Source organism: Topomyia yanbarensis, chromosome 2, assembly GCF_030247195.1.
Source record: "Topomyia yanbarensis strain Yona2022 chromosome 2, ASM3024719v1, whole genome shotgun sequence".
Taxonomy (NCBI): Eukaryota; Metazoa; Arthropoda; class Insecta; order Diptera; family Culicidae; genus Topomyia; species Topomyia yanbarensis.
In genome coordinates, this window is record NC_080671.1 from 215,091,120 (window position 1) to 215,112,658 (window position 21,539).

A 21,539-nucleotide genomic window follows, 5' to 3' on the forward strand; every position below is an offset into this window, starting at 1 on the left:
GGGTTGGCGCCAGCGGCTTGGGAAGTAGTCGCCGGCTGCTCTGGGTTTCCCGCAATATAAACTTTATTGCCTGTTTGAGCAAAATTTGAGTTATTACTTTTCCAGCTGTTCTGGTATGGAGTAAAAAAATGCTGATTTTGTAAAAACGGTGTTTGACCGTATGGTACTTGTTGTTGTAGGTTATTCCAATGATTAAACTTCGGCCTCAATGGGCGACCTTGGAATGAATTGAATTGGTTTGGTGGTTGATTGTTATTTTGCTGATTCCACTGTCGTTGCATTTGGAATCGAGGTTGGAATGGCATGCTTTGGAATGGCATGCCATGGTATGGTAGGAATTTTTGGTTGGGATCGCCGTTATTCTTTACTTGTTGGTTGTTGGGTTTATTTTGCTGCACTTTGGCGTGCATTACTTTTTCTTCTTCGACTGGACTTACTTCCAGTACTTTGTTGATTGCTACCGTTAAGTCTGTATATGTACCGGCGCGTAAGATAAGTGTCGTTTTTTCGTTTTTTAGGCCGTCGGCCATGTATTTGATTGCTTCCTGTGTGGACATTTCTTTGGCGATTTCCGCCTGTATTATTTTCGCAACGTAGGCTGCTTCAAGTTGGGAGGCTAAGTTTTCTATTTCGGTCGTAAATGTTTGTATGCTTGCTTTTTGCTTACAGGTCTTTAGTTTCGCTATTACGGTTCCCGCGGAAACCGGTGCGATTGTTTTTAATTTTTCAATGATTGCTTCTATATTCTCAGGCTTAGCGGCGAAAGCATTTCTTGCTCTGCCTTTAAGCTTGGATAATATTACATTTATTATTAGTTGTCTATTTTCGTTTGTAGACAATGTCGATAGGATATCCAGCGCGTCAATTACACTGGTTAGGTTCGTTGCTGAGCCATCGTATTCGGGCATCAGTGCTGTTACCGTTTTAATTGTATTTTCTAGGTTGGCCATTTTTGGTTTGGGGTTCAACCTATTTATGATTATTACAAGTTTATCGGCTCTTTTAAATTTATCGAGCCCTGGTATATTTGCTAATCTTGAACCGATTAGTGTATATATTTTCCCAGAGAGCAATTTTGCTTCTCTGTTCATTAAATTAAATAGATCTGAGTCTAATGTTTCTTCCAGTTCTAGTAAATGGTTACTAATGGCTGTTTGGGCTTGAATTGCCTCTTTTTTATTTGCCAATAATAGTGTTTTTGTATATTTTCTATACGGAGCTTTCCTAAAATAAGCTTCTATTAATTTTAGGGTATTTAAACTTTCGTCGATTTTGTCCATTCATGGCTCTTTGCTAATTATTTATTTTTGGGTTATATGGATTTTATAGGTCGAAATGTTTTGGATCTGGGTAGAATCCTTTTTTATGGAAATATCTTTTGTTCAGTTTTGTAGCAATTGTTCTTTCGATAAGTGGGTATTTTTCATATATCTGTGTAAATTTTTCCGAAATTTCTGAGTTTTCCGGGTATAATGTTAATTCAACTTTATATTTTTTACTGGATGGGTCGTTCATCCATTGTTTGAATTCGTCCTTTTTTTCAATTTTCGCCAATTGCCGTTCTATTTCGCGAAAATATTTTATTTGTTCCTCAATCTGTTCTAAAATTATTTCAATTTCCGACATTTTGTTTTCTTTTGGTTTGTGTCGCCTTTAATTATATATATATATATATATATATATATATATATATATATATATATATATATATATATATATATATATATATATATATATATATATATATATATATATATATATATATATATATATATATATATATATATATATATATATATATATATATATATATATATATATATATATATATATATATATATATATATATATATATATATATATATATATATATATATATATATATATATATATATATATATATATATATATATATTTGGTTATTAATTATCTCTATTTTATAATTAATTATCTACCTTTATTTCAGGCTTGCGCCACGATCCTCCTCGCTGCGCGTTCTGCCATCCTCTCCGTGTGTACGTTGTTTATTTTGTAAATCACCCTGCCTAGGATGAACGCTGCTGCTGAAGCTGCTAGTATGATGATCGCCCATGTTTGGGTTTCGCTTCCTGCGAAGACTATGTTTGATGACGCCCCGTGTCGTCGGCTGAGAACCAACCCATTTTGTTCTCGCCGGTGTTTAGTTTTGTATTTTAACGTAGAAGACTTTACGCACTTGTAGCTCGTTTGTTAGAACGTTCTCTTTTGTTCCCTTTGCTACCTTGCAAATTTCTCTTGATGTCACTTGCAGTCACTTCTTTTTTTCACTTTGGAAATTAGTTACAATGTTAAGCGGCTGGCACTGTTCGCCATGTCGCACTTAAACTTTTTACTTAAGTTTTTCTAAGTTTCTTTGCTGCGATTTGGTCACAATGCGGGGTGACTGGCACGATTCGCCATGTCGCTTTTAAACTTTTCACTAGGGAAGAAAATTTCTCCCTAAGTCCCTTAGCTGGGACTTAGTCACAACGCGAATTGACTGGCACTGTTCGCCATGTCGCGCTTTGATTTTTGCACTTTAATTTTTTTTTCGAAGTCCCTTACTGGGCGCTTAGTTCAATTGGTTCATAGTTTTTTTTTTTTTACTTAAAGTTTTTCTAAGTCCCTTACTGGGCAATTAGTTAACTTGGTTCATACTTTTTCTCACTTAAAATTTTTCTAAGTCCCTTACTGGGCACTTAGTTCACATGGTTCATACTTTTTCTCACTTAAATTTTTCTAAGTCCCTTACTGGGCACTTAGTTCACTTGGTTCATACTTTTTCTCACTCAAAATTTTCTAAGTCCCTTACTGGGCACTTAGTTCACTCGCGAAGCAACTGGCACGGTTCGCCATGTCGCAGGTTCGGGGATTTTCTTTCTGAGTATCAGAGTGTGCTGTCGCTTGCGCGAGGTTTTTTGTTCAACGTTTCGAGTCTTACTATCAGTTTATTTCGACAAATTTTGGTTTTGTTAAACTTAACTATTACATGTGTGTGAGTGTGATTGTTCTCGAGAAGTTTGGAACGCTTGGAAAAACTGATTGTTTGGAGAAGGCTTGTTATTTAGAAAACATCTTACCACACAGCGGACGCACCGGGTAGGGTTGTAAAGTTAATTTACATTGGCCAGCTCGGTCGCTGTTGCGCTGTAAGCATTTTCTGTGGTAATTAAATTTAATCGGTCCGTGCAGTATCCAAGTGATATGACGGAAGTTTATGTATGATATTTATGAATTCTGGCTCGCTGTGAACGCGTTGCCTATCTGCTGGTTAGAATAGTCTTTTGATTGTTCTATCGGAATTTATAATTGTTACAAAGTATGGCTAGAATCATACGATGTAAGCTAGATGGAGTCATTTGGATTTTGTTTATATTGAAAGTATTTAACTGCTTTATCGGGGTTTGATTTTATATTGACTGTGACTCATGCTTTCTGTATAGTAATCAGAAGGATCACGTCTAAGGTCTTAAATGATGATGAGCATAGATGATTATTGATCGGGTTGCGTGGTGGCTTTTGCTTAACCGCCACAGTGTGTATGCAGCAGAAACGAATCGCCGGCGTGACATGGTTCGAATTGTTTCAAAGGATTCTCGTCCCGTATCCCAAATCATAATTATTAGCAAACTGTCCTTATCAAGGATGCAAAATGACTACCTTTTCTGCGGCTGTAATTTTTCTGCCTACATTCTCATTTCTCTTTCGACGCTGCTGTCTTTCGCTAGTGCAGGACGCCCAGCGCTGTATGGCAGTCTGTAAACAAAGCAGTAACATGACAAAAAATACTGCCCCCAGTACAGCCACCAGGCGCGAGCGGTACAGATTCTCTTTCCTTATTTTACACTTATTAATATTTTTAATCTATTCAATATTTTTAATCACAAACGACGGCAATGAATGCGGTTCGTTTACGCCACTACCGGCATTAATGCTTTCGTGTGCGGGCCTCTCCCTTTGACTATGCAGAGAAAAGTGTACAAAGCGAGAAAACAAACTTTACTACGCCAATTGTTTGCTCCTTTAAGGGTTAATAATGCTGCATTTTCAATGTAACTGCGGTCGTGTCTTGTACACCACCCTTTATTTTTTTGTTTTGAAGACTTTATTATAAATATGTAAAAAAAACTAGGGGTGGGTAATGTTCGGGACATAACCGCGTGTTGACGTAGGACTATTGTTTGACGTATCATATTATTTAAATTCTGCTTGTATCTCTTTCAAATTTCTAAATTTGCATCTTAAATTTGATTAAACGAGTTCAGCGAAATTTTCCTGGGGATTTGCAATAGTATCCTGTCCGGTAAACTATTCAGGAAAATAATTTTATTACTGAGTTCTCCGCATAAAATACAGGTATATGGGCATCTGTGAATAAGGGTTGATAGCTTGCGGTAAATTTTTGCCGATAAAAGTTAAGGAATGCTTCAGTCGAATTACTATAGTAAGAGTAGCATGTCAAGAGCATGAGTCAAGATTTTTTAAGGTTATGCAGAAAATTTTCACACACATCTTGTCCTACGTCAACACCCAATGTTATGTTCCGGACATTATTGCGCACTTACCACCAACCTGGACTTCACACTTTTAAAGTGCGAGTTGTCAAAACACATGTATTTTAAGAGTTAGAGATGGTATTTTCATAGACAGACCAGTCGAACTACCCAGTCTATCAGAAGAATTTGAAAGATGAATGGTAAGTGCGGTTAGAATCCAGTTTCTAGAGCCACAAGCAACACCTACCCCTAATTTTTCTCGTTTCCCTCAAATTTTAAACTTTCAACTCAAATATCATTTTATATAATGATTTCAGCAAACAGACGTATTTGTATGATTGGTGGGAGTGTTTGGAAAATGTTTTAGTGGGGGTGACGACATAAAATCGTGTATTGTACATTTTACAACATTTCACCTTAAACCCAAACGACGAAGTTTAGCAGCAGATGGCTAAGTTGTTTGAAAAAGACAAAAGACTACTGCGGCTATATCTGTCAAACTTTAACTTCGGCAGTTCAAAAAGAAACCTTATACATTTCGCTGATGTCAAATTGCATTTAGCAAACAACGACACAACAGGGACATACGTCGAACAAATCCAACAAACCAGTAAAATATGCCACCAGGCTTTAGCAAAACAATCTTTGATTGAACTCTGAAGTTATTTAAGATAACATTACAACTCTGGGCAAAAGTAGGGTAAAAAGCCCACTTTTAGGAAGCCACCGTACTATTTTTACGCAGTATTCAATTGATGAAATGCGTGTACGTTGGCATCAGCATATTTGGTTCATTTCTGAGAATCTATATACAGTAATGTTTCGATTATATCACGCTTAGTAATATATATATATATATATATATATATATATATATATATATATATATATATATATATATATATATATATATATATATATATATATATATATATATATATATATATATATATATATATATATATATATATATATATATATATATATATATATATATATATATATATATATATATATATATATATATATATATATATATATATATATATATATATATATATATATATATATATATATCTATATATATATATATATATATATATATATATATATATATATATATATATATATATATATAGCGAGGGATGTAAATATGTATAAAACAATATATAAGTATAAGTATATACATTCACTTACATATATACATACTGATTTACATATACATACTAAGATACGTTCATATGCATATGTACACACACAGATACATGCATACCTATATGGATATATAAGCGTGATATAATCGAAATATTACTGTAATAATGAAAATGGTCTGTGGGTGGTGAAAAGTATCTGAGCGCAGCGAAAAATTGAATCGAATGCTATCAATCAATATCGCACTTTCACTGGCAGACGTTACAATAATGAACAGCTTCAATTTGACAGGATGATAATAGAAATATAGCGAAAATAGGTTCATTGTCCTATTTCGCTCTGGAAATGATTGAAATATTAAACGATTTCAAGGACAACTCGATTAGCTAAAAGCGGAAAATTCTCTTCATTGCCCCCTTTGAAGCCTGCTACTTGAGAAGAAACTTTTCCCTAATGTTTTAAAATTCTTTCCAGTCTTGACAAAATTGTGCAGAAAGAAAGTGCTGCATGACACAAACATCTACGCTTCTGATCCAACCTGCAAAAGTACGCAGGCTGCTCTGCTTAGCAATTTTTTTTTTTTTTTTTTTTTTTTTATTTTTATTAACGTGACTTTAAATTTTAATTCATTCGTCACGCTTCGAAAAATTCAATATTTACAAGTCATTTAACAAAAATTATATGTTCTTCAACAGTTCTACTTCTTTTATAAACTGAATTAGTTTTTTCTCATTACCTATCCCTAAAATTTCGCTTAATGTCAGATTCATTAGATGTTTGTCTCTGCTTTGCTGATATTTAGGACAGTCTAGGAGCAGGTGTCTTACGGTGAAGTCATCTCCGCAGCACTGTGGTTTGTCTTCCCGGTCAAGGATATAGCTGTGGGTCAATTTAGTGTGACCGATCCGTAGCCTGGTGATTGCTGTTTGCTCTGAGGTGTCTTTTACGTCTTCCCATGGTAGTGTCGTCGATTTTATGCATCTGGTAAAGGTATTGCAGTTTCTCCATTCAGCCTCCCAAGCTTGACGAAGTAGCGATTTGGCATATTTAACGAAGTCCTTTGCTGGTACTGGGATATCGGTACATTCCTTAAGTCGTCCTTCGCTAGCTAGAAAATCCGCTCTTTCGTTCCCTGTAATGCCAGTGTGACTTGGCACCCAGCAGAACGTGATGTCTTTGCTAGTAGATGCGGTCTCTACGGCCTGTATCCAGGGATGCCGTGTCTTTCCGTGGTCTAAAGCTTGCAGGCAACTTGCTGAGTCGCTGAAGACGACTGTGTGTCTGGAGATCGAAGCATTTTCAGTAGCCACCAGCAATGCCAGTGCTTCCGCTGAGAAGATGGTGCAACAGTCAGGAATGCGCAAGGAGATGTCAACGTTTTCGCTGTGTACTCCTATTCCAACACTGTTTTTATCCAAAGATCCGTCTGTGAAGAACTTCATTGATGTAGAATATCGCTTCGTTTGTGTTTCATTGAAGATTGCTTGAGTTTTTGAAGACGCCTCGTGAGCTCGAATTTTGTTTTTGATGCTCCAATCAATTCGGGGTTTAACCGAATCCCATGCTCGGTCGCTCATCCTGTTTACAGTACTTATGGTAGATATTCGGTGTGAGGTTATTCGCTCTAGCCATTCTGAGGCTCTTCTGACCATGGGGCAGACAAGTTCCTCATCTACAGGTCGTTTTTCTAGCCAGCTGCATGCTTTCCCGATAAGCCGATCAGTCATGATGTGTTTGAAAGGTAGCTGTCCACTTTCGGATAGCAATGATGAGATAGGGCTAGTTATGAGCGCTCTGGATATGGTTCGAATAGCAGAATTGTAGGTGGGCTGAATCCTTTTTATCACTTTATCACCTCCTCGACTGTAGAAACCAAAACCGTGTGATAGTTTTGATATCAGGATACTATCACAGACTCTAAAGAGCGTGTGACGGTTACCTCCAGCGTATCTGCGACTGATAGCTTTTATGATCTGCAGTCGGTTACGACATTCTTTGACGAGCTGGTCAGCGTGTTTTTTAAAGTTAAGTTTCGAGTCTACTTGCACTCCGAGTATTCTTGCGGTTGTCACTTTTTTGATAGTACCTTTAGAGGTCTTAAGTTCTGGTACTTTGCTATGCCTTCCTCCGTTGCAGATGTGGATTAGTTTTGATTTGTCCGTAGAAAACTGTAGTCCATATTGTTCGGCCCAGATCAGCACTTTATTTAGCGCAGTTTGTGCTTTGGCTCGAGCTTGTCTTGGAAATCTACTTGTACTGATGATGATCAGATCATCGGCATAAAGCAATATTTCCATGTCTTCGGTAACGCATTCACTAATAGAGCTAATTGCAATGTTAAATAAGGTGGGAGAGATAACTGAGCCTTGAGGTATTCCGTTTTCTAGCGGTCGTTGATCCGAGAGGGCGCCATCAACAGCGACTCGAAAGGTTCTTTCATCGAGGAAGTTGTATACGTAACTCAGCATTTTTCCTCCAACATTCCATTTACTGAGTGTGGTGATAATCGGGTGTCTCCAGGTCCGGTCAAAAGCTTTCGAAAGGTCCAACATTATGACATCGGAGTGCATGTCGGATTGGAGGGCTTGTTCCAGTATCATTTCAAATTTTGCGAGATGGCTGTCCACGCCGGTGCCTGGACGGAAGGCAAACTGCCGGTTTCCAAGCCGCTGGTTGAATTCAATGTCCTGGACGAGTCGTCGATTAACCATTCTCTCAAGAATTTTGCCGACACAACTGGTCAAAGAAATCGGCCTATATTCGTCCGCTTCAGTTCCTTTCTTGTCGGGTTTTTTGATTGGCATAATTGTGGCTTCTTTCCATTCAGTTGGAACTACACCACTGTTCCATACACCATTGTAGAGATCAAGTAGGATCAGTTTTGCCTGAACTGGTAGATGCTTCAACAGCGGGTATCCAATGCGATCTGGTCCTTCGGAGAGTCCGGTAGCCTTACTTAGCGCCCAACTAAGCTCACTGAAGCTAAAGTTGGCATCTATTGGCGAGGGTGCGACGTTAAAATCAGGTAAATTTTGTTCCTCTTTAGCTTTTCTATATTGGAACTCTTTCGTGTAGCCGTTGGTTGCTGATACTGCTGCAAAATGATCAGCTAATGAATTGGCCATGTCCGCAGGTAGGTCAGTGATCGTTCCGTCAATTCGCAGGTACTTTTTATTGACTCTCCTATCACCGCGCAGAGCGTTAATCTTACCCCACAATTTCTTGGATGTTGCGGTCGGGTTGATTTCGCTTACAAATTTTTCCCAGCTTGTTTTCTTCGCTTCTTCTATCGCATTTGTTGCATCCTTCCGAGCTTTTTGAAAATCTTTCAAAGCTTGCTCCTTTCTAGGGTCCTTCTCATCAAGCCTTCGTAAGGCTCGGAGAGTTTTTCTCCTGTGTTTTATGGCTGTTTTAACAGATTCATTCCACCATGGAACTGATTTAGGTCCAGGGCGTCCACTTGTTCGCGGAATGGATTCTTTAGCCGCTTTAAAAACAAGTTGGTTGAACTCGGGTATTGTGTACTCCTTAGTTAGCACTAATTTTTCCCTTATCTTCAGCTGATACTTTTCCCAGTTCGCTTCGTCGTATCGCCATCGTGGTCTAGCGCAAATACGCGGAGTCGATTGGCCAGTAATCAACCTGATTGGGAAGTGATCACTGCCGTGGTTATCTTCCTCGACTATCCAGCTGAACCTAGCCGAAATTTGCCAGGATACTGCCGAGAGGTCGATTGCAGTTGTGGAACCGTTGGTGGGGTTAATTCTGGTGTGCGTTCCATCATTGAGAAAAATTAGTCCTTTATTATCGCAAACTTTTTTAACAATTTCTCCTTTCCGGTCGGAGTGCTTAGAGCCCCATTCGGGGCTAGCGGCATTAAAATCACCCATTAAAATCACGGGTTCGGGTAACTGGGTAATTAGTTCATTGAGCTGTTCCTCAATTTTTTTGAGTGAGTGCTCGCTTGGGGGGATGTATATGCTGACTATCGTTGATTTTGTGCCAGTGTCTATTTGTACTGCTACTGCTTGCATATCGGTTCGAATCTTTAGTCGGTCGTGTGGTATTCCTTTTCGTATTCCAAGTGCTACTCCGTGCGCGAATTTGTTTATTGATCCTTCGGCCAGATATAATTCATAGTCTTTAAGGTTGGGGGTGGAGTTTAACGGTGTCATCGTTTCCTGCAGCGCCAAAACAGTGGGGGAATACTGATTTATTAACAGCTGCAGTTCGGGTAATTTTTTTCTCAATCCGGCTACGTTCCATTGAAGAGCAAAAGTGTTGTCTACAAGCTTTTCTCTTTTTCCTCCAGTTTTATTATTGTTTGGGAGGGCCATTTTTGGTTCGGTGGCGCTTCTTCAGCTCTTTCCGATTGACAACAATTGTATCCGATCCGTCGGAGTCGTTGTCCGTGATACTCATTCCTTCGGTGTTGGTATCGGAATTTGCAATTTCAATTGGGTCTTCTAGCATCGGTTGTGTGATTGGTATTTGGGTCATGCGATTTAGCTCGGCGGTTTCATTAGACTTCGCAGTAGTCTTTTTCGGAGGCGGTGGACGAAATTCAGATCCGGTTGGCGTTTCCGGCGATATTTCCTTGAGGCGTTTGTTCTGTTTCTTAGAAATTTTACCTTCGGTTTTTTGACATTGGCAGTTGGGACGTACTTTCAGTTCATTTATCACAGCGGCAAGCTCGTTTCGTAGAGTAAATAGCTCTGCTTTAAGGTTAGCTATTTCCTTGTCCTTACTGTCTGGTTGAACATTTAGTCTTTTGCTGACGCTGGCGAAAGATTTTGGACCAACACAATTGTCGTACTGCTTCTTGGCTTCGGCGAATGACAATCCTTGCTCGGTTTTGATTCTGACGATCTCGTTCTCCCGTCTATATACTTGACAGTTACGATCGATTGGCTTGTGCCCCATTTTACAGTGAAAACAGTTGTCCACTTGGTTGCAGTCTTCGGTTTTGTGTTCTAGGGAAGAGCAGTTTTGACACTTAGGTGCGCCTTTGCAGCGAGCCTTGGTGTGTCCATATTCTAGACAGCAAAAACATAGCATAGGTGCGGGATAATACATTCTTGTTGCCACCCTTAGCGCTCCAAAGTAGACATGCTGTGGCCGTGTGGTTCCTTCAATCGTCAGAATTAAAGTGGGTGTGTTGATTCTCGTTTTATCCACCATTTTTGTGATCCGGCGAACCGCAATTACCCCTTGGGATGCAAGTTCAACTAATAGCTCCTCTTGTGTCATTTCACTAACCTCTGGACAGTTTACGATGCACTTACTGTAATTAAGCGTGGGGTGCGCTACAACTTCAACTTCGGTTCCGTCAAACAACTTTTTCATGCCAAGCAGCTTGTTAGCATGAACTTGCTGTCTCACTTTGAGAATGTATTTGGTTCCTTTTGCTTCGGTGGTAGCAGTATATTCATTACCAATCAATAATTGGATGGACTTACCGACACTGAAGGGATGATTTTTCGGCAGTACTCCTTCGTTGGCAGCTTTAAGTGAGAGCACAATCACCTTACCGTGCTTTCCTTCCGGATCCATCCAGCTCGGACAGCCAGCACCGGAATCATCCGGTGGCCGGGGCAGCCCATACGCCGACGATGAGGCCATTCGGCCGGAGAAAATAGAACCAACTAATCACTCACTATAATTTACTATCGCAGTTTTGCACAACCAAATCGCGTCACCCTATCTATGTCACTCGCCAAATGGCGATTTTTTCACACCCGATCGCGTCACTCGCCTGTGCCGTTTTTTTTCACTACCAGCGGCGTCACCTTCCGAAGGTGGTTTCTTATCCCCGATAGCGTCACTTTTCTCCCAAATACAGTTTTCAACACTAGATCGATTCACTTTTTCACCCCAACCTCTTCACTTTGTCGATGTCGGCTTTTTACACAGCCGGCGGCGTCACCATGAATAGCGGTTTTTCACACCCGAATAGCGTCACTTTTCGTTCGCGGTATTTTTCACTCCCGATAGCGTCATCCGAAAAAAGAGACGGCGGATGCCTCCCCGGTCGATGCCGGTTATCACTATCACGGGAGACTGAGTTTTTTCCTTCACTTTGCTGCCTTTTGCACGAAAAATAACCTGACCGACCAGCAGCAGTAGGATGGTTTTAACACAAAAAATGAGTTCGCAAGTTTTTTCACTTCCGTTGGCGACTCTTTTAACACTTCCCGATGGCACTGCCCGACCGAAAAGGGGCAGAGGAGGCTTTCCCGGTCTATGCCGGTTGTCACACTCGCGGGACAGAAACCGTTTGCACAACTTTTTCACTCGCTTCGACTGTTGTTTGCTTGTTCGCTCGTGTTCAAAAGCGTCTGAACAGCTCGCTTGTCAGAAACAGACTCGATGATGATCATCTGTCTGCTTAGCAAACATATGCAGAACGATTGGTTCCGCTTTGACGGCTGTGTTAGGGAAGTGCATCTTCACGTGAGAAAAATTTGAGTTCTTCCGAGAGAATCAAAAATACAACTTTCAATTAAATGTTCAATTATACAACTGGTAAAAAATCTTGCCTGGCAACATTTAACATAACTCCGAAGTGTAGTCACGGAACACCGGTTGTCACTGACATTAGCTCATCTTTTTAGCTCTAATGAAGCAAACAAACAGCAAACTAAATATATCTTTCAATTCAATTCTTTACCAGGATTTGTTTTGGTGACCCTGAAAAGGGCCGGTGGTGGGGTGTGGGCGGGTCATCCGGCGACGACTTATTTCGAGCTGGCATACTTGATAACGGCATTGGTACCTTCCCATGCGACATGTTTGGCTAGCTCATCCGGCAACTTCAAACGAACGGCAGTCTGTACTTCACGCCAGACGAGAGGCCTCGTTCGCAATGCACTCTAAGATATCATTCACGAAGCTGATGGACACACCTTGTAAAAGTAGACAGCGTTATTTTCACCTCTTTTCACGATGTTCGTCGGCGCTTTGCCTTACCGCTAGCTTTCGGTGTCATAGTGACGATGACGGCTTGACACTGCTGCTGCTACGTGCGAACTGAAACTAATGAAAAAATTGACTGTACCTATCCTTTTATACTCGACCGTAGCGAAACGAAAGTCCGTCCTTTTATGTTTATCGCGTTTCGTTCATTCGTTGGCCCGCCCCTTTAGTGGACGATGTACAATAAACCGATTACATGATAGAAAGCGTTTTGCGAATGGCATTGGTTAAGGAGAAAGAAAAGAGGGCCTTCGCATTCAAAATTGCATTTCTGGTCGAAACTATGGAAAATCCGCCCTTATCAGGGCGACTATTTTCGTCATATAAAGAATTACTTTGATGTTTTCCGCTAGTATAAATTAACGTACAGTCCTTATAGCTGGAATGTGAAAAAGTTTCTCATACATGTACCCTAGGGTGACAATAAAACGACCATTTTTGAAATTACTAATCTACACCCCCTAGCGTCGTTCCAAATCATGAAAAAATGACACTGTCCAAATTTGAGCGAAATCGGTTAACCCTAACCCCTCCCCCAACGAGCTTAAAGTTTGTATGGGATTTTTGGCCAAAATGTATGGGGAAACACTCACAGTTCACACTATCGCCCCTAGAGGTCGCTGTAAATTTCCGAACACGGACCTAGGAAGGAGTTAAGCTTTTGAAGATATGCCGAACAAGTTTGTCGAAGACTGCAAGACAATCCAACCAACCGTTAAAGAGTTATTACCGTTTAAAGTTGGATACTGCTGCTTAACATTCGCAAAGGGCGTACTCCGCTTATCTCATATATGTGAACCACATGCAAAAGTTGGGCAAGGTTAGGAAAAACTCATATATCTCTGAAACGACGAGAGATAGCAGGTTATGATGTTCCACAAAGTTGTAGAGAAATAAAAGGGCTTTTTGGTTTCACTGGAAAGTTTCAGGATTTCTCCGCATGGTGGCGGTAATGAGCCAAGCAATTTAAAGGGAATGCTCCTATCTGTACAACGCTAAGAGATGGAGCATTTGGATGTTCTACAAAGTTGTAGAGTAGCAAAAAATACTTTATTCTCTAATTTCAGAAATGCAAAATTCCACCACATGGTGGCGCCAGTGAGCAAAATTAATTCAAGGTAATTCTATACAATGGTAAGAGATAGTGCAATCTGATGTTCTACGAAGTTGTAGAGTATTTCAAAGACTATCGTGTCTCGTTATAAAAATTGGAATTAGGGCGCATGATGTATATGAAACTAAACAAATCGCTTCTAAAGAATTTCATTTACGCCAAGTTGTTTGAAAAATATACTATTTGGCAAAGCAAATTGACAGTTTACGCCGTGTTAAAATGAACAGCTTCTTGAGACACTTTGTGGATGACTTGTCAAGAGACATATCTTTGGGTACTCTTTGGAACACATGCAGAAGAATTCGAAATCGTAAGAAGACGTTTGTCCAGATTCTAATACTGTGTAGAATATCATTCAATATGCTCCCACAACACAGTGGTCTAGAATGTGAATTTAGCAGCAATTTTAACTTTTTGCTAAAATTAAATGACTTAGCCTTACAACATGTTTGGCAAAGTTGTTGTACTTTGCAATGCCCTTCTTTTTGTTTAAACAGATGCTAGGGTGATCCTAATTTTAGCAATTTTTAAAATTGAACTTTTTAACGGTTCAAGATAGAACTTTATTGTTCGATGTAAAAGTTGTAGAGAAACACATTTTAAACAAATTTGCTGAAGACATGCAAGCTCTAGCTGTTGTAATTTTCATTACACGAGAAAACCAAATGTAAGCTTCAGGGTGTTCAGTAACCTTCCCCCAGCTAACAAAGCTAGCAAAACTTTGCGGGCGCACCAGCGGCTGCTCGTTCATTGGGGCACTTGCGCGACTTCCGAAGGGTTAAAAAACGGTTTTATTTCTAAAACTTTTGTAGTTTTTATTTTACACTGAAGTACCCTTTGGACAACTTGAAGATTATTTTAGGGCGCGTAATTTGCTTTAAAACATTAACTGACTACTAAACTTTTTTCGTTTCGAAGTTATGAGAACTTTCATATAAAAACGTTTTTAATCCACCTAATAGTGTGATGATACATTTTGTATAACTCTTATCACTCATTTCGTAGAACTTCTAGTTTTCCGATCTGTTTACTTCACATTCTTGCTCTCACTTGAGTACTATGGCTCTTATTTTCAAAACTTTCCCTACCCAGTAATCTCTAGCTAATTGAATATGGTTAAAATGTAAAAAAAGAAAATGTGGCTAACATAGTCGAAATAAAAAGTAAATTTTAAAGTAATTGAAATTTTTTAACAGAAGTGACGGAAGGTTATCGAAAAGTTTCGTGAAAAAGAAAATTCCAGTAATGATAATGATTTACCCTAACGGTTTTCGAGAGTTTTTTATTTGTTCTTTGGCATTAGGATTAGGGATAATAATTCAAATCAAAGATATTACTGGGAAGTCATTTTTAGAAAAAGTCGATATCGAACTAAAATTTGAACTATGCACGCATGCACTTCAGGAAAGTGAGATATCAAGAGCTGAAATTTCAATGCTTAGTTCTCATCCGCGTTGGGAATTCGAGTCAACGCTATTGAGTATGAACTTCAAATCTATTCGAAAATTTGTTTTTCGAATTTTTTGACTCAGCACAACATATATAACCCCTTTAGGAAAATTCAGTTTTCGCTACACAATGCATTGATTGAAGAATTTATATATGTTATTAACGGAGCATCAGCATTAATTCGTTTTTATTTCTATTATATGGGCCATTTTTCCGCATTTCCATTAAATTGGTTTGACCTTTGAGATTTCTTGCACTGATATTGTCCTATGCTAATTTTAGCGTCACTATCCCATGTAGTATGTGTTATCAAAAACTTCGCGAAGCATCAAGTTCCAAATGTCCATATAATACCCGAAGAAAGCAATAAGAGTTATATGAAATGTATCATCACACTGTTAGATGGATTAAAACCGTTTTACATTTCTTATAAAAGAAATGTATAGAATTCGCTCAAACTTTCAAGAATTTTTCCGAGGCCCGGAGGGCCGAGTCTTATATACCAATCGACTCAGCTCGACGATTTGGGACAATGTCTGTGTGTGTGTGTGTCTGTGTGTGTATGTAACGGACAAATTCTCATTCGTGTTTCTCAGCAATGGCTGAACCGATCTTATATATGACCAAAAACATGTAATCTATTATTAACGCCAACACGGCTTATGTTAGGTCAATAGTATCTTCTGAGAATTTAATGAAGGCAATATGCCTCTTTTTTTGGTACTGTGCTTTTACTGATTAATCCCCCTATGAGTGAGATATTTTCACAAATTTTCTTGGAAGTGATTATATCGAAATGATGCCATCAGCAAATTTGTAGCTCTTACTTTTGCGAATAACTTTACTAAAGACTTTAAATACCTATTTTGAATACTTTAAAAGTTATGGCTTGTTGTTTGTTGATTACTCTTTGTCACCTATTTATTGTTCAATATAGTAATAATCCATTGAAATAAGCTAAACATTATTTCGATAAAACGAATTTTGTGTTTCATTTTATTATCTACAACCGCTAGAAATAATCACCGAACACTTCCAAGTTGTCTGGAAGGAACTTGATAACTTATCAGTGCAAAAATGTTTATTTGTGCGAACCTTCTGACTGCAATTTTTCTAACTTATAACCATCGGATCGATCTGAAACAAATCGGAAAATGAAAAGCGAAATAAATAACTTCAAGCAACGGCGTAGCCAAGAGAAAGTTTTGGGGTTTAACGCCATACAACACCCCCCCCCCCCCTCCACACCCAACAAAAAAAAATTGGATTGAAGTTGAAAATTTATTGATGCTGACTGATTTAATTCAATATTACAATAACAATTATCTGATCCGTACATTGATAACCTGTTGTTGTAAACATCATGAGGACTTTTGATAAATTGTCGGAATGGGGTCCTGATATGTAACTGATCTATTGGTCTTGATTTCACAGTTGTCTAATTGCATCAATATCAAATTCCTGCCTGAAAACATTCCAATAGAAAATCCCAGAATTCTGTAATCAATCATAATCCTCAGATTAATTTTCAAATTGAGCTCGCTTTTGTAGAGATGCACTGTAATAAGGGTCTTTATTTAATAGGAAGCGAAGTTAAAATTGATTTAATGTCTATGAAACATAGAACTGCTCACCAAAAAAATGCATAACTTTCAACATTTGCTAAAAATGTTTTTGCCTTTCTCATTCACTCTAAAATTCGTCAATCTAATCCCGACCCGGAGGGCCGAGTGTCATATGCCAATCGACTGAGTTCGTCGAGATCGGAAAATGTCTGTGTGTATGTATGTGTGTGTATGTGTCTATGTGGAAAAAAAATGTGACTTCTGTTTCTCAGAGATGGCTGGACCGATTTGCACAAAGTTAGTCTCAAATGAAAGGTACAACCTTCCCATCGGCTGCTATTGAATTTTTTATTGATTGGACTTCCAGTTCCGGAGTTACGAGTTGAAGAATGCAATCACACACCAAATTGCCATATAAACTGAAATGAAAAATTTTCAAAATCAAATTTGTATTTTTGATGCAAAATGACTTTAAAATGCATGAAATATTGAGATGTTTGACAAAAATTGACTTTTTTGGACTTTGGTACATTTTTGCCTTTCTAATATAGAAAGGTTATGCAATCACTCTAAAAATCGTCAATCATACCGGCCCGGAGGGAGTAGGCAGTGAGGGGTTGCTACTTTAAAATTAAAACTAGTTTAAAATTTCTTAACAAGTTGAAAATTTTCGGCAGTACCTGGACCTCCCAGATCTTTCTCCATGATCCACAGCTGGTTTCAAGCGATGTTTCAGTATCACATAGTATATCAAGATCATGGCTGCCGATCCATTGTATGTACGTGCAAATCATACTGAACATGTAATATTCATTTCCACCATTGTATTGAACATAACCAGCCATGGAATCGTAGTCTGAACAAATGAGAAAAGCACAATTGCACCATTAGGTGGATTAAAACAGGTTTATATTTTGGGAATGCGTCGAGTTGGGACGAAAACGTAATATGATTAATAACGAGGATAACACTTTCCGAATGTAGAGAGAAATTTATGAAAAATGACGATTTCCATTCGACTCAAGTAGGTTCTGATAGATTTTGATGAGCATTTGATTTTTGTTGTATGACCAATTATATAAATAGGTCAAATGTCCAAAAACAGTAATTTAAGGTCAACATAGCATCATTTTGAAACCGCCAATTTCGGAGGTTTAGTATCTTCGATGAGTTTTACAAACGTTAAACAGCGTACCATTTGGTAAAAATTTTTTGACGGTATATCGTCCAAGAAGTATTTATGGTGAATTTACTCAGGTTAATATTCATGACTACAATAAAGTCTCAACAAATTCGCTAAAGACACGAACCTTGTTACTATTTTCTGGAAAATAATTCTGCTTAATTTTAAAACTTCAAAAATTATGGTTTCGGAATTATGCCGTTTGGACAGTAAGATCGATTTTCACCGAACCCCCAGCAAACCGAATTTCTGGCTACGCCGCTGACTTCAAGTAAGTAGAAACAAAGTCGTTCTACACTCGTTCACAGGAAACTTCTTCGAATGCTGAATATCTATTATAATACATTGACACCCCAATTTTATCAGCCAAATTGAACATATGTTTGATGGGCTCTAGCAGACGAACAAGACTGAATTCGACTAAATCCTTTCTTGAGCATGTTTTCCTTATCATGAAGATGGAAATATGCAAAAATATAAAGTTCATCATAATCAGAAATAGTAATCAGACTACATCAAGGGACGGGAAGAATATTTTAACAGCTTCAGTTTATTATAAAGAAAAAAATTGCCCGATTTAGTCAATGTTCCCCATGATAAAAATGGGTCTTTATTGTATGTATTATTCACTGTGTTTCACATTAATAGGTACATTTCATTTTTGGGGATTTTTTTTATTGTATCGAACTACAACAATTTTTAGGTAGTTTTCACGGGGTTATTTTATAGACTGCTTTCAAAATTTGGCGAACCTATTCCAATTCGTATACCAATTAATTGGTATACTTAAGGGTTTATATGTTGCAGATAGAGAAAATAATTAAATTTTCAGCTTTTTTCCTACACAATATTACGAAAGCTTATTAAACAATTTTTCTAATAAGTTTGTGAAAATTATAAACCATTTGAAATTTTTTAATAGTTTAATTTTTATTTAACCGTGATTTTTTAATAAATAGTGACCATCGCTTCACAACGTAGTCTATTTTTCATGGTTTGCGTTGAGCACGATCTCTCGAATTGCTGAACTGAAAATTATGGAACAGAAATTAATTTTTAGTATTCTTTACAGATTTAACTCGCCGCGCAGATAGCTCTGAATTAGACCCGCTGGTGCCCTAAGACGATTTCGCTAGATTTTCAGAGCACTGTGCACCCAGTGCATTAACGCAAGTGACGAAAGGTTATCGAAAAGTTTCGTGAAAATGAAAATTCCACTAATGATGATGATTTTCCCAAACGGATCGTTTTCGAAAGGTTTTTATTTGTTCTTTGACATTAGGATTAGCGATAATAATTCAAATCAAGGATACTACTGGGAAGTCACCTTTAGAAAAAGTCGATGTCGAAGTAAAATTTTGAACTATGCACGCGTGCCCTTCAGACATAGCGTGATATCAGGAGCTGCGATTTCATTTCAACGCTTTTTTGTGAAAAGGGCGATACTTACAAATGTAAACATAAGGCTTTTTTTCATACATGCTTTGAAACGCAACAAATAAACCTAAAAATTTGGATTCTTCGATATTGCTTTCTTAAACTACAGCAAAAAATACAACGGGCGAAACTGTATTTTGTTTGTTTATTTAAAGTTTCGCCCTCCACGCTCCATGCCAACAAACAAGGCGATACTTTTTTTGCTAGCAGTTTAGAGGCGAAACTGTTATTTTTGTATTTTTCAGGATTATCAAGCTGATACCAGCTGTAAATAGTAACAATGATCGCTATTGAAAAAACACGGACGAAATCGGTGGTGTAGAACGGTAGTTATTGTAAAAAACGTAAGGTATCACTGCTAGTATCGCCCTTTTCAAGAAAAAGCGTTGATTTCTTAGTTCTCAGTCGCGTTGGAATTTTGAGTAAAGTATAAACTTCAAATCGATTCAAAAAAAATTCGATTTTTTTGGCTCAGTACAATATATAACCCCTTTAGGAAAAGTCAGTTTTCCCACCACAATGCATTGATTGAAGAATTTAGATATTTTATTAACAGAGCCTTAGCAATAATTCGTTTGTATGTCTATTTTATGGGCCATATTTTCGCTTTCCCATTGATTTGGTTTGAGATTTCTAGCACTGATGTTGTCCTATGCTGATTTGAGCGATTCGCTGAGTCCTGCCACTATCCCATGTAGTATGTGTTATCAAAAACATTGCGAAGCATCAAATTCTAAATGTTCTCAAACGATATAATATCCGAAGAGAGTGATAAGAGTTATAAGAAATGTTTCATCACACTGTTAGTTGGATTAAAAGCGTTTTTAATCGGAATTTAATTATAATTATTGACGCCGAAAGATTTCAAAATGCATGAAACATCGAGATCTTATGTCAAAGCAAAATGTAGGCATCGAATCGAAATTTCACAAACCCTCCCGAATTTTTTTTCTGTATCCGTCCCTCCAAAAATATCTATATTGTAAAATGAATGTTCTGAAGGACCAAATTTTGGTAACATTTTTTTAAATAAAAGTTTCCCTTGAAGCTTTGAAGTGTTTTTGACCACCGAATTTTTCTAACGATTAACGATTGTGGAGCAGAACAAAACCAAACTTTACCAGTGGTTTGGGGCTCCTTCTAAACTGGTCTGAATTTTTGTTTGAATAAAAAAAGATGGGTGGGTAATGTCTGTTTTTTTTTTGCAATGGAGAAGGCCTTTATGTCCTAGCCCAGTACACGTGCTATTGGTAGGGTCCAATATACCACACGGGGTGCACTGGGGGCGTGTCGGACTCGAATGGTGACCAGCCATTAATACCGACTAAACTCCATTGGGCTCCGCCATCATTCCTCCCAGGAACTACCTCTCGGTATTACTTCTGGGGGGATGGCTGTACTAAATGCTAAATACTCATTCACTCTCACTCACGCGTTCATACGTCCTGTATGAGGCTTACTTGGGTGCTCTCTCAATCGCACTTTGATTCACTCTCAAACACTCCCACATGAGGCTGACTTTTGTGCTCACCTTTTTCGTTCCTTGCGAGGCTGACTTGTGTGCTCACCTTACTCATTCCTTGCAAGGCTTACTTTTGTGCTCGCCCCACCCATACCATGTGAGGCTGACTTGGGTGCTCACCCTATCACCTGATTCACTCTCAATCGTGCCACTCTATTGTACCTTTGTCACTCCCCCTGGCATCCCATGTGGGACATTTTTCTTAGGCCCCATTCTGACATACCATGCGAGGCTGACTTGTGTGCTCACCTTTTTCATTCCTTGCTAGGTTGACTTTTGTGCTAGCCTCTACCATACCATGTGAGGCACACTTTTATGCTCACCCTTAACATGCCGTGTGAGACTGACTTGGATGCTCACCCTTTCACTCCTCTGCCACGCCATGAGGTATCGATAGCTAAGTTCCAACATACTACGCTACGACCCTCCCGTCTTGGCATGAGGCAGTCCACTTATACGCCTATACACTCACTCTTCTGTCTTGCTTCGGGGTGGCTGGGTTTACCCCTTACGCGGTTGCCATTCGCTGCGCCAACCTGCCTCGGCATGAACAGACCATTCACTCCCTTTTTTGCGCTTGGCCTTTTTCGCTCCAGCTAACCTATCACTAGTTAGCCGTGCCCGTCGT

The 21,539-nt window shown here is 38.5% G+C and overlaps 1 protein-coding gene across 6 annotated transcripts in view; it reads right to left on the reverse strand.

Annotated features, from left to right (window-relative positions):
- Positions 1–21,539, reverse strand: part of LOC131682876 (uncharacterized) — a 564,793-nt gene that overhangs the window by 42,751 nt on the left and 500,503 nt on the right. The window contains exon 5 of one of the 6 annotated variants that reach the window (XM_058964665.1): positions 17,565–17,625. The exons of the other annotated variants lie outside the window; for them this stretch is intronic. Within the exon in view, the coding sequence (XP_058820648.1) occupies positions 17,580–17,625 (46 nt within the window). The 3' untranslated portion in view covers positions 17,565–17,579. Of the gene's footprint in view, positions 1–17,564; positions 17,626–21,539 lie in introns of those variants that run through there. 6 annotated transcript variants of the gene reach the window in all.